The sequence below is a fragment of the Coregonus lavaretus genome, assembly GCF_964263955.1.
Source record: "Coregonus lavaretus genome assembly, chromosome: 34".
Lineage (NCBI taxonomy): Eukaryota > Metazoa > Chordata > Actinopteri > Salmoniformes > Salmonidae > Coregonus > Coregonus lavaretus.
The window spans coordinates 31,876,289-31,890,868 of NC_140021.1; the positions used below are offsets into that span (position 1 = coordinate 31,876,289).

General features: G+C 42.8%; 1 protein-coding gene across 1 annotated transcript in view; it reads left to right on the plus strand.

Moving 5' to 3' along the window:
* The window catches only part of LOC311109122 (POU domain, class 6, transcription factor 2-like), a gene marked incomplete at both ends in the record, with an annotated part of 124,661 nt that overhangs the window by 51,017 nt on the left and 59,064 nt on the right, over window positions 1–14,580 (plus strand). The window contains one exon of the mRNA XM_084151933.1: window positions 11,149–11,468. Within this exon, the coding sequence (XP_084008059.1) occupies window positions 11,149–11,468 (320 nt within the window). The remainder of the gene's footprint in view (window positions 1–11,148; window positions 11,469–14,580) is intronic.

Sequence of the window (14,580 nt, forward strand, 5' to 3'; positions counted from 1 at the left end):
GGAGCTGAAGGATGGGACTAATAACAACAACTAATAACAACAAGATAACTAGTGTAAGACATGCTGTGTCCATAATAAGTATATAGGTTATATATTGTGAGCTTTTGTGAAAGAGCACAGTTAGAAAGATATGGCATATAGAAGCATACCAGATGGACATCATGAAAATGATCGGAGGAAGTTCAGGAGTAAAAACAAACAAAATATAATTATTGACTGTGTCCATAAAATGTATATAGTATGTATAAGCATGAAGTAGAAGCCTAAGCATTGTTGTTCACTGGTTTACTCCAATTAGGGAAGGGATGGTGGGGTAAAAAACAAACAAACAAAAAAACACCAATGTCTATGGGGGTGGTTGATGCTCACATTTTAAACCCTTCACTACACAAGACTATGAGGATTAAATATTTTCAGTTTCAGTTCAATATCTATTTAAAAAAGGTCAAGGGAAGCATGTCATTTAACTATTATGCTGGGTTATTATGCTGGATCATTATACTTGAGACGCCATATTGCAAATACCAATAAATATTGCAAATACCAATACAATTATTTACCACTGTGATAAAAGTTGCATCAAAACAGCTGCATCCGCACAACATGTTTCTGGAAGAAATAACATGTTTTCATCCAGTTTATCAGTCTAAGTGAGCTTACTCTTCGGGGTAAAAATGACCTTCCTCCGTCCATGTTCATAATTACCAAGCGCCTCACCAACTGGCCCATCTCTCTCCAGTGGAGTAATTACCTGTGTGGCTCATTGAGCAACCAATTGAGACTATGCTTTCTGTACTCCCACTGAGAATGGTGAGGTATAATAGGGATGCTGTTTCCTCTCCTCTCCCTTCACTTGTTCAAGAACCACAGCACAATTTAGAAGACCCCTAAAATACAGACATTTTTATTTACTTCATGACGGCACCTCTTCAGACCCCTGACTGGGTGTTCATTTATTACAATCTGCTAATGATGCTGGGGGAGAGAGAGGTGAAGATAGATAGTGGTCAGAAAGAAGTTTCTCACTGTGGACTGGAAGTTTTACAGGATAGATAGAGCATTGTTTGTTTTAGGTACATGCGTTTTTGACCTTTTGATGATTTTATGCCTCCGAACATTTGAACACATATTGTACAGTTTTGCACTGAATGTTGTAACCTAGAATATTCTTATTTTCGTACTTGAAGAACTAACTCTTTATAGTTCATTGGATGGACTGGACTCCTCATCTCTATGTTGTATGCAAACGGTTTGTGCGATACACACTATACAACGTAAGAAAGATGAGTCCAGTCAATTCAGTGAAGTGTTAAGAGCAAGTCTATCTATGGAGTAAACTTTATGGGTTGAAGCCAGGCCAGTCAGTGTTTCTTTATCTGGACATGACGGCTACTTTGTTACTGTCTCTGTCATGTGGGCCTTGACCTGGCCTTTTCTGTGAGCTGAGTGTGATGAGCATGGATGTAGACATAATCCCATTTGATGCTTTTACTTTCAATTATAACATCACCTTTTGCCATTGGTGACTGTCTTTCAATACTGTCTATAACTGGACAAATACTTGGCCTTTCTTTATTTCTATATGTTCCACCTTTTTTATTGTCCCACGTATGGATTTGTCCGAACTCTAAAGAAAAGAGTTACCACACATGCATTGTGCAGAGCAGACAGATATGACTAATGCTCATTGCGCACACACACACACACACACACACACACACACAAACACAGGGGTGAGCTGTTGTTAACACAGAGGAAAAAACCACCGAGGCCAAATCAAGCCCAGAGAGAGAACTGCAGTAATGGAGGGTTGGCAGGGACCAGAGAGGGGCCTGTGGTAATGAGAGAGGTGGCTGCTTCTCTCTCCTCCTCTCCTGAGCGACACAGGAAACAGAAATAGCATTTTGTCTGACGAACAAGCAGGTTTTGACCTAGCCTTTCGACCTCTGACAATCAGTCTCGTACTTCACAAAGAGTCAGGGCTGAGGCAGTCAAAGACGACAGTCGATTTTTACAGTGGCACCGTCCGCAGAGAAACAAAGTAGACAAGAGCCTACAGTTTCAGGCGGCAGGTAGCTTAGTGGGTAAGAGCGTTGTACCAGTAACCGAAATGTCGCTAGTTCTAATCCCCGAGCTGACTAGGTGAAAAATCTGTCGATGTGCCCTTAAGCAAGGCACTTAACCCTAATTGCTCCTGTAAGTCGTTCTGGATAAGAGCGTCTGCTAAATGACAAAAATGTAAATGTATCATGGGTCCTCGAACCCCACAGATCATATGACTCCTACCCCTCTGTGGTGCAGAGAATCACTGTATCCTGTTTGAGGGATTTAATCTCCCTCCTACTGGGACCTCTTATGGTCCAGAAGTGCTACTGTAAAGATTACAATTGACAGACATACACATCTAGTGAACATCTGACTTCATGTTTTTAGTTGATTCATGTCTTTTGAGTCCTTTTTCTGTGATGTAGCTTATTCCTTATTATCCTCATTATCAGAGCTGGTTCAACAGTCAGATTGGGATCCTCGCTCTTTTACCACTAAGCATGGTGCCTATATACAGTTGAAGTGGGAAGTTTACATACACTTAGGTTGGAGTCATTAAAACTCGTTTTTCAACCATTCCACAAATTTCTTGTTAACAAACTATAGTTTTGGCAAGTCGGTTAGGACATCTACTTTGTGCATGACACAAGTCATTTTTCCAACAATTGTTAACAGACAGATTCATTCACTGTATCACAATTCCAGTGGGTCAGAAGTTTACATACACTAAGTTGACTGTGCCTTTAAACAGCTTGGAAAATTCCAGAAAATGATGTCATGGCTTTAGAAGCTTCTGATAGGCTAATTGACATCATTTGAGTCAATTGGAGGTGTACCTGTGGATGTATTTCAAGGCCTACCTTCAAACTCAGTGCCTCTTTGCTTGACATCATAAGAAAATCAAAATAAATCAGCCAAAACCTCAGATAAAAAAATGGTAGACCTCCACAAGTCTGGTTCATCCTTGGGAGCAATTTCCAAACGCCTGAAGGTACCACGTTCATCTGTACAAACAATAGTATGCAAGTATAAACACCATGGGACCACGCAGCCTTCATACCGCTCAGGAAGGAGACGCGTTCTGTCTCCTAGAGATTAACGTACTTTGGTGCGAAAAAGTGCAAATCAATCCCAGAACAACAGCAAAGGACCTTGTAAAGATGCTGGAGGAAACAGGTACAAACGTATCTATATCCACAGTAAAACGAGTCCTATATCGACATATCCTGAAAGGCCGCTCAGCAAGGAAGAAGCCACTGCTCCACCATAAAAAAGCCAGACTACGGTTTGCAACTGCACATGGGGACAAAGATCGTACTTTTTGGAGAAATGTGCTCTGGTCTGATGAAACAAAAATAGAACTGTTTGGCCATAATGACAATCGTTATGTTTGGAGGAAAAATGTGGTGCTTGCAAGCTGAAGAACACCATCCCAACCGTGAAGCACGGGGGTGGCAGCATCATGCTGTGGGGGTGCTTTGCTGCAGGAGGGACTGGTGCACTTCATAAAATAGATGGCATCATGAGGAAGGAAAATTATGTGGATATATTTAAGCAACATCTCAAGACATCAGTCAGGAAGTTAAAGCTTGGTCGCAAATGGGTCTTCCAAATGGACAATGACCCAAGCATACTTCCAAAGTTGTGGCAAAATGGCTTAAGGACAACAAAGTCAAGGTATTGGAGTGGCCATCACAAAACCCTGACCTCAATCCTATAGAAAATGTGTTGGCAGAACTGAAAAAGCGTGTGCGAGCAAGGAGGCCTACAAACCTGACTCAGTTACACCAGCTCTGTCAGGAGGAATGGGCCAAAATTCACCCAACTTATTGTGGGAAGCTTGTGGTAGGCTACCCGAAACGTTTGACCCAAGTTAAACAATTTAAAGGCAATGCTACCATTTACTAATTGAGTGTATGTAAACTTCTGACCCACTGGGAATGTGATAAAAGCTGAAATAAATCATTCTCTCTACTATTATTCTGACATTTCACATTCTTAAAATAAAGTGGTGATCCTAACTGACCTAAGACAGGGAATTTTTACTAGGATTAAATGTCAGGAATTGTGAAAAACTGAGTTTAAATGTATTTGGCTAAGGTGTGCGTAAACTTCTGACTTCAACTGTAAGTGAGAGGACCACTCGAACATTCCTCCTGAGTGGTGCAGTGGTCTAAGGCACTGCATTGCAGTGCTAGCTGTGCCACTAGAGATCCTGGTTCAAATCCAGGTTCTGTCGAAGCCGGCCGCGACCGGGAGACCCATGGAGCGGCGTGCAATTGGCCCAGCGTCGTCCAGGTTAGGGTAGGGGAGAGAATGGCCGGCAGGGATGTAGCTCAGTTGGTAGAGCATGGCGTTTGTAATGCCAGGGTTGTGGGTTCGTTTCCCCCGGGGGGCCAGTATGAAAATGTATGCACTAACTAGATAAGAGCATCTGATAAATGATGTAAATGCAGAGCATATAATGAGCTCCATAGGATCCCAGCAGCCTTTTGGCCTGTCTCCATCTTCACCGAGCCTCCCTTTCTCATCCTCCATCCATCCACTGTTTGCTTGAGGAGGGAGCACAAACAATTAGTGGAGACAGGGCTGCTGGATTATGTGCTCAGCCAAAGCCATCAGACAGCCGCGGTTAGAAGAATGCTCTTCCTAAAGCCGGGTGCCCAGTTACAGGGGGGGAGAAGGGTCAGTGGGCCTGAAAGTCTTAACAAGATGACAGAATTTATAAAGCACAACTGTTAAAGAATATTGTTACCTGTGGTGTAGTCCTTATAATAAGGCCACATGGGGATTCTTCCATATTCCCTCAGTATTTGTTTTTCTTCTTCTTCATATTCTTTTGTTGTGTCTCTCTTTCCTCCTCTGCCTCAGGTCAGCGCTGGAGGAAATTCTCAGAATCCTCTTTGATCTTCCCTTGGTTTCGCTATATATTTTTTTACAGACATTTCTATTTATCTCTCTCTCGCTCTCCTTTTCGTTTGTTCGTTCTTTCTGTATTTCTTTCATTCGCCCCATTTTCCATCTTTTAACTGGCGCACTCCACATTTTCTTGTGGTTCACTTGTAAGGGAAGACAGAGAGAGGAGCCCGGTCCTGTCATAGCTTGCGAGACAACTTGCCCCAACATTTCAAGTGAGAATTGGAGTCTTGGCTTTTGCAAGCCCAAGATGATATATAATTCATGGTGGGGTTTGGGAGAGGTGTCAATGTGTCAGGAGGTAGAAGAAATGTAAAAGTGTTGCTGCTGTTTACTGGCCCAGAGACACTGGCCACATCCCAAATGGCACCTTATTCCCTTTAAAGCTATTTTAGTAGGGTCCGGTAGGACTCTGGTAAAAAGTAGTGCAGTTTATAGGGAATAGGGTGTCATTTGGGACGCACCCAATAGCGTTCTTCGTTGGGATTCTTCTTCTGCTGCTTAGAACCGAGGAAAAGGGGGAGGTCTTGATCAGAGCGGTCCAGAACCCAGCGTGACCAGACTAATCAAAGAAATGTCTGCCCTGATCTTTTATTTATTCATCTCAATATGAAACAGCCCATGGTTTAATTATTGAAGTGCAATGATTCAGTATGTATACAAGCTTGTCTCCCGCTCTATTCACGAAGGCTCTGTTGCATTATCAATACGACAATCAACACTCTCTTTTGTGCCATTGATCTGTTGTTATTCTCGCAGTTTCTCGAGACCTCTCATTGTTTTTTAAGGCTGAAAAATAACTATTGCGGTCACTAAAGGTTATATTGATGTTATACGGCTTAAAATAGCATTCATAACATATAGAAAGTAGATAATAGTACTTTGGCAATATACACTCACACATAGTCCCAGAACTGGCAAAAACAAAGTCTTAGGCTGCAGGTAGACTTTGTATGGTGCCGGTCGTGCACCGCACCACCAGTACCTCTTCCCAAGGAACAAAGTCAAGTAGATTCACAGTCAAATGAATGGCCAAATGTTCTATGTCTCAGAGCGTACAGTCTTCTCCTTCCTTTTACTGGAGAACCAGTGAGTCAGTTATAAATGTAATGTATTGGTCAAATCAACTGGTATGAATGTCTTTATATTTGGTTTTGCTACTAGAAATGATGTGGTTTTTGCACTCTCTTTATTCTATCTACTGAGTGATTATAAGGATAAAATGCTGTATGCCTTAGGTCAATACAGTCACTTATACAGTCAATTAGGGCTTTGTTACCAAAATAAGAACCAATGAATTTCAGAGTCAATGGTTACGAATTTGTGCAATTCACCATCACATACTGTACTATAGAAGAGCTGAATACAGTGTATTCGGAAAGTATTCAGACCCCTTGACTTTTTCCACATTTTGTTACGTTACAGACTTAATCTAAAATTGATTAAATTGTTTAATCTACACACAATATCCCATAATGACCGAAAACAGGTTTTTAGAAATGTTTGCAAATGTATTAAAAAGAAAAAAAGAAAATATCACATTTACATAAGTATTCAGACCCTTTACTCAGTACTTTGTTGAAGCACCTTTGGTGGCGATTACAGCCTTGAGTCTTCTTGGGTATGACGCTCTCAAGCTCTGTCAGATTGGATGGGGAGCGTCCGGGCTCTGGCTGGGCCACTCAAGGACATTCAGAGACTTGTCCCAAAGCCACTCCTGCGTTGTCTTGGCTGTGTGCTTAGGGTCGTTGTCCTGTTGGAAGGTGAACCTTCGCCCCAGTCTGAGCTCCTGAGCACTCTGGAGCAGGTTTTCATCAAGGATCTCTCTGTACTTTGCTCCGTTCATCTTTCCCTCGATCTTGACTAGTCTCCCAGTCCCTGTCGCTGAAAAACATCCCCACAGCATGATGCTGCCACCACCATGCTTCACCGTAGGGATGGTATTGGCCAGGTGATGAGCTGTGCCTCCAGACATGACGCTTGGCATTCAGGCTAAAGAGTTAAATCTTGGTTTCATCAGACCAGATAATCTTGTTTCTCATGGTCTGAGAGTCCTTTAGGTGCATTTTGGCAAACTCCAAGCGGGCTGTCATGTACCTTTTACTGAGGAGTGGTTTCCGTCTGGCCACTCTACCATAAAGGCCTGATTGGTGGAGTGCTGCAGTGATGGTTGTCCTTCTGGAATGTGCTCCCACCTCCACAGAGGAACTCTGGAGCTCTGTCAGAGTGACCATCGGGTTCTTGGTCACCTCCCTGAACAAGGCCCTTCTCCCCCTCCCTGAACAAGGCCCTTCTCCCCCGATTGCTCAGTTTGGCCGGGCGGCCAGCTCTAGGAAGAGTCTTGGTGGTTGCAAACTTCCATTTAAGAATGATAGAGGCCACTGTGTTCTTGGGGACCTTCAATGCTGCAGACATTTTTTGATAACCTTCCCCAGATCTGTGCATCGACACAATCCTCTCTCGGAGCTCTACGGACAATTCCTTCGACCTCATGGCTTAGTTTTTGCTCTGACATGCACTGTCAACTGTGGGACCTTATATAGACAGGTGTGTGCCTTTCCAAATCATGTCCAATCAATTGAATTTACCACAGGTGGACTCCAATCAAATTGTAGAAACATCTCAAGGATGATCAATGGAAACAGGATGCACCTGAGCTCAATTTCGAGTCTCATAGCAAAGGGTCTGAATACTTATGTAAATAAGGTATTTCTGTTTATTATTTTTAATACATTTGCAAACAATTCTAAAAACCTGTTTTCGCTTTGTCATTATGGGATATTGTGTGTAGATTAATGAAGAACATGTTTTATTTAATCCATTTTAGAATAAGGCTGTAACACAACAAAATGTGAAAAAAGTGAAGGGGTCTGAATACTTTCCGAATGCACTGTACATGTACAGTACGTATTGCATATTATGGGAGTGAAGATTAATTCCTGTCCTGTCTTGTCCTGTCAATTTTTGTTCTGTACTGTCCTGATCCCACAACAATTCTATAAAATCACTCCTGTCCCATCCCATACGAATGTTTGTACTCAGAAATATGTTGGCTATTGTGCTTGTTTAGGAAGTATTTAAAATAATTTCAGTAATGCAATATGCGACTGTGATATGTGGTTGTCTTTACTATTTTAGTTAAATGCAATGACTGTAGGCCTATGTCACTCTGGATAAGAGCGTATTCTAAATTACCTCAATGTAGATCGATTAGGGCTGGAGGATGAGGACCGACACCCCAGCAGGATGGTCTGCTCAGCACAGCACCGGCATAAATCTGTAGCATACAGCTGAGCACTGCCCACATACAGTGGGGAGAACAAGTATTTGATACACTGCCGATTTTGCAGGTTTTCCTACTTACAAAGCATGTAGAGGTCTGTAATTTTTATCATAGGTACACTTCAACTGTGAGAGACGGAATCTAAAACAAAAATCCAGAAAATCACATTGTATGATTTTTAAGTAATGAATTTGCATTTTATTGCATGACATAAGTATTTGATACATCAGAAAAGCAGAACTTAATATTTGGCACAGAAACCTTTGTTTGCAATTACAGAGATCATACGTTTCCTGTAGGTCTTGACCAGGTTTGCACACACTGCAGCAGGGATTTTGGCCCACTCCTCCTTACAGACCTTCTCCAGATCCTTCAGGTTTCGGGGCTATCGCTGGGCAATACGGACTTTCAGTTCCCTCCAAAGATTTTCTATTGGGTTCAGGTCTGGAGACTGGCTAGGCCACTCCAGGACCTTGAGATGCTTCTTACGGAGCCACTCCTTAGTTGCCCTGGCTGTGTGTTTCGGGTCGTTGTCATGCTGGAAGACCCAGCCACGACCCATCTTCAATGCTCTTACTGAGGGAAGGAGGTTGTTGGCCAAGAACTCGCGATACATGGCCCCATCCACCCACCCCTCAATACGGTGCAGTCTTCCTGTCCCCTTTGCAGAAAAGCATCCCCAAAGAATGATGTTTCCACCTCCATGCTTCACGGTTGGGATGGTGTTCTTGGGGTTGTACTCATCCTTCTTCTTCCTCCAAACACGGCGAGTGGAGTTTAGACCAAAAAGCTCTATTTTTGTCTCATCAGACCACATTACTTTCTCCCATTCCTCCTCTGGATCATCCAGATTGTCATTGGCAAACTTCAGACGGGCCTGGACATGCGCTGGCTTGAGCAGGGGGACCTTGCGTGCGCTGCAGGATTTTAATCCATGACGGCGTAGTGTGTTACTAATGGTTTTCTTTGAGACTGTGGTCCCAGCTCTCTTCAGGTCATTGACCAGGTCCTGCCGTGTAGTTCTGGGCTGATCCCTCACCTTCCTCATGATCATTGATGCCCCACGAGGTGAGATCTTGCATGGAGCCCCAGACCGAGGGTGATTGACCGTCATCTTGAACTTCTTCCATTTTCTAATAATTGCGCCAACAGTTGTTGCCTTCTCACCAACCTGCTTGCCTATTGTCCTGTAGCCCATCCCAGCCTTGTGCAGGTCTACAATGTTATCTCTGATGTCCTTACACAGCTCTCTGGTCTTGGCCATTGTGGAGAGGTTGGAGTCTGTTTGATTGAGTGTGAGGACAGGTGTCTTTTATACAGGTAACGAGTTCAAACAGGTGCAGTTAATACAGGTAATGAGTGGAGAACAGGAGGGCTTCTTAAAGAAAAACTAAACAGGTCTGTGAGAGCCGGAATTCTTACTGGTTGGTAGGTGATCAAATACTTATGTCATGCAATAAAATGCAAATGAATTACTTAAAATTCATACAATGTGATTTTCTGGATTTTTGTTTTAGATTCCGTCTCTCACAGTTGAAGTGTACCTATGATAAAAATTACAGACCTCTACATGCTTTGTAAGTAGGAAAACCTGCAAAATCGGCAGTGTATCAAATACTTGTTCTCCCCACTGTATAAACATTTACAACATAAACATACAAAATCAAATAAAAACTGAGCGGCAGTACTCCATAAGTCAATCTATTTTTATTTCGCTCTTCACCTCAGATGGTACGGGTTTAGTTAAAAACACGAACAATTGGGCTTGACGGTAAAGTTGTTAGGAGTAGAGCAGCTATGCCGCTTGGTTGGTTAAACCGCAGCATTTTTTACAAGCCGTGTACTCGGTTCCTTCCTTGTCAAAGACAACTCCATAAAATGATGCTAAAACATCGCTCTTTCCGTGGCTCTAATGTTAATGTTAGTGATGGGTCCTTGGCTGCAACAAGACATTGCAATTCCTTGAAGGCTTCATCATTTAGCCTAATAACGTAGGTTGGCATCTGAAGCCTTAGTGACTGGCAACAACTGGAGCGAGGCGCGAGTGAGCCGACATAAGGGTCAGAGGGGAAATGACCTTTTAAACAAATGTTTATTAAGGAAACTATAGGCTATAAGGACTACACAGTTGTTGTTTCATAAAATGCTCCACACATTACATTTTTACGCTGAAAAAAGTCCCGTTTATAACTATTCCTGTACTGCCCGTTCCTGTAGACTGTTGATCCTGTCTCATCCTGTCCCGAACTTGACTCTAGAACTTGACTCCCATTCCTGCCAGAATCCCGCAAGACCCGCGGGAGTCCTGTTCCCCTGTTAACCTCTAGTATGCGTGTCTGTCTGTCTGAACATCTCTGTCTGTGTGTTTCACTGAAACTGTGCATAAAATGTATTAACATTTAAATCTAGAAATGAGGATAACGGCATGCCATTATTGGATGCAATTAGTTAATGGATTGATTTCTTAAGACGTCCAGTCAAGATGAATGGCTCTTCATAGGAGATTTTCCGCAATTAAACCCAAGATCGTGGCATTCATTGCGTGAAATTGAAGAGCTTCTCTCTAGAGAGAGCAATTATGTCAATCCATGTATATAGCTTTGTCCTCTAACTTGAAGTCAAGTCGTTCCTTAAGTCCATTGTAGAAGTTACAATACTACAGGACCTTATTGTGGCACTGACCAATTTGCATAATTGTCCCACACCTCCACCTGCAGTATGTATTGTGTGTCTGAGGTGTGACCATTATTTTTCAGTATGATAACCTGACCGCTGGTTTTCATGATTGCACATGAATGTCTTACAATTGTTTTTGAATGTCTCTGAATAGTTTTAGACTGTGATGATGATAACAACAGAGGTGATACCAGGAGGTTGATGCTCTGCTTCTGTTTCTCTTCCAGCTACCTCATCCCTGAACTCCCAGCTTCAGCACCTGCAGCAGCTCCAACAGATACAACAGCACCACCATCACCAACAACAACAACACCATCAGCAGCATCAACACTCCCACAGCCACGCCCACAACCAGCTGTCATCACGGGGTCACATGACCCCGCCCAGCCTACAGCAGTCCTCTGTCTCGGTTCCCTCCCCTGGCTCCGCCTCCTCCACCACCTCCATGACTGGCTCTGGCCAACCACCGCAGTCTTCGCCCCTCCGGCAAAACCAATCGCCGGCCCGCAGCCTGCCCTCGCCCGTCACCCCGCCTATGCCACTGCAGGTGAGCTCACTCTTACCCCCGTCAGTGTAAACCAATGGTTTAGTCACTAAATTATCTTTAACTTTGTTATCCAAGTTGGAAGAATAGTAGCTTACCTTACTGTTTATTGCTGCTGCACCTTTGATGCCCTCATACAAAACTTCAGCAAATGGATGTGTTTTTGAATTGTCTTTCTAGTGGTGATATGCTATTATTGTGTGTGTTGTGGAGAGACGGAGGCCAACCTTGAGATAACACAATGCTGATGCCTACTTAATAGACCCCATTTGTCCAGGTACTCTGTTTTACACTTGATATGAATCAAGACCCAGTGTTTGACTCCTGGCAGGCAGCTCTGCTGTCAGTGTGGGGACAATAAAATGTGCATCTCATTGACAAGGTCATCCTACAGCGAGAGGTTTCTTCAAAGCACCCGAAACTGAGTTTGGAGCCACCATGCATAACTTTTTCAACTGATTCATCTCGGATAGATCATGTTATCTATCCCAGCTCTCATCAACATTTATCAGTCCTTTTTAGCTTAGCTGTCCTTCTCTTCCCTTCTCCGACCTCCTTTTTAGTCAGTTTGTCTGTCCATCAATCTTGGCTCCCTTCTGTCCATCTGACGATAATAACCTATTTTTATATCCCTGTGGTTTCATTTCTGGTGGAGCCGGATCAGGGTCGCCTCCCTCTCCCTCGCCACATTCATCAGCGTCAGTCCCTTATTGGGTTGTGGCACTGCACCCTTCTTTAAGTCTGGGATGAGTATGGCCATTTGTTTCCCCCCTTGCACCCCTCTCCGGCCCTGTCATGGCCTAGTGAGACTCAGCAGGAAAAACAGACGCCTGCATTTAATAACCCCCAAAGGCAGGCTAGCTGCTTCCTGCCTCCCAGACCTAGACGCCAACCATATACTGTAGCCACAGTCCAGCCATGGCGATGAAGCCTGAGCGCTGAGGGTAGATTGGGCTAGTCAAAGGCTGCGTGTCCCAAATGGCACCCTATTCCCTTTATAGTGCACTACTTTTGGCCACGGCCCATAAGGCTCTGGTCAAAAGTAGTGCACTATATAGTAAGCTTGGGCGGTATACCGTATATACCGTGTATATGCCATTGAAACTATTTCTGTGAAGTCTTTCTATACATTGTAATATTTGTAGCTACTTTTTAAGTGAATACCTGCAGTCAACTTGTGCAATATGTTAGAAGATAAAGCAGATTGCATTCTTCATTTCACCTGTCACATTATTTTACATTATGAAGCTTACCATAGTTCCCCAAAACAGTTGAGCCAATCACGTTTGTTTGTAAATAGCACAACTGGAGAAAGCGGGAGCAGCTGTGTAGCTCAGTTGTCCCCTGTAGCTCAGTTGGTAGAGCATGGCGCTGGCAATGCCAGGGTTGTGGGTTCGTTTCCCACGGGGGGCCAGTATGAAAATGTATCCACTCACTAACTGTAAGTCGCTCTGGATAAGAGCGTCTGCTAAATGACTAAAATTTAAATGTATTGACAGGGGTCGCATTTATATTGAAAGTCAAGTATTTTTTTGCTTCAATAGAGTGATCAGGGGCGTGCAACTATAGTTTTCCTTCACAGAAAATACATTAGTGCAACACATTCGTCAGAAAATAGCTTCATTTTCATCAGATGACAACAGAAGTGCAATGCTATTTGGCTGGCAGCCACACAAGTAGGCTAAATTAGCTTACAATGAAAAAGCAAGGTATTTTTTGCAAAAACTATGCATGGCCATCATATTTCTGTTTATCATACAAAGAATGTAGCCAGCTACATTTCCTAAGGTTTTTCTTCAAGTTAATTTTTTCATTTTACCAGAGAAAGTAGGCTGGCTACACTGAGAAAAGTACCAGAGAAAAGTAGCTACACACCAGTCATAGCGCTGTCTGCTGATAAAATGCCCATTCGTGAATATTCATCTGAGTGGAGAAGTGCAACTGAAGCATAAAATTAGTCAGATGCCGAGCAGAAATTACAATAAGAAGCATTTTAGATCTGTATTTACAAAATGCAGCAAAATATTTCCTATGCGTTTAACTTTTTTTCCTAGATGAAAAATGAAGAGTTCTGTGTTAACACGACCCCTGTGTTCGAGAAGTCAAAGCCCTTTGGATGAGTTATCTATATAGGTGCCACCGCTATCTTTTGATTTCCTTGCGTTTTTTTCTCCTCTCCTTTCTCTGCCCATCTGCTCCTCTGAGCAGAGCAGGCAGGCCCGTTGCCCTAGCGACTCCAGACACCACACAAACACAGTGTGTACACATGCTGTTCCAGAGCCAGTACTGTTCATTTGGACAATGACTCTCGTTCACATTGTAAATGTCCAAACTCACCAAAAATTACATTCGGTAGCTCCTACCTATATATGTACAACATTGAGCAGAACTGCCTGTCTTTGTAATTATTTTATTTTTTCATTTGCGCTCGTTAGCATATTTAGCTAGCAGCCTCCATGGATATATGCTATCACTTGTGCTAATTGTGTTAGCATTCTGGTAATAGACACCCAATGGGCTTTTTATTCTTCGTTTTTGGCGCCCCCTTGTGTACTAAGACAGTAATACCGTAAATCCTGGGATGAGATAAGGACAGTATGACTATGTGAAAATCTGGATACCGCCCAACCCTACTATATAGGGAATAAGGTGCTATTTGGAACGAACCCATAGTACTGGTCCACTCAGACACACCCAGCATAATGGCCAAAGCCTAACAAGAATAGTATTTTCTGGAGTACATAAGTGTTCTGATGTTAGTACATTACAGTCAAGCAAAGCCCCCATGTTCTTCTCTGAATATTTTAGTCTGTTTGAAGAATGTCTTAGAAAGCATGGCTTTATATAGAATTTATTTGAAAGCAGAGCTACAGAGCCTGTGCCTTGTATACTCACAATAAATTATAATGCTCCTCTGATTCCTAGCACAATTTATGAGAAATCATCATTTATTAGTACTATTATGACATCTTTCACCAGTTTCACCACCATCACACCCTGTTCTTAGCTTGGATTGTATTTGACAAAGAAGCTGAGATCCTGATTATAATGACTGGGGATAGATAGATATATAGATACAGTGGGGAAAAGTATTTAGTCAGCCACCAATTGTGCA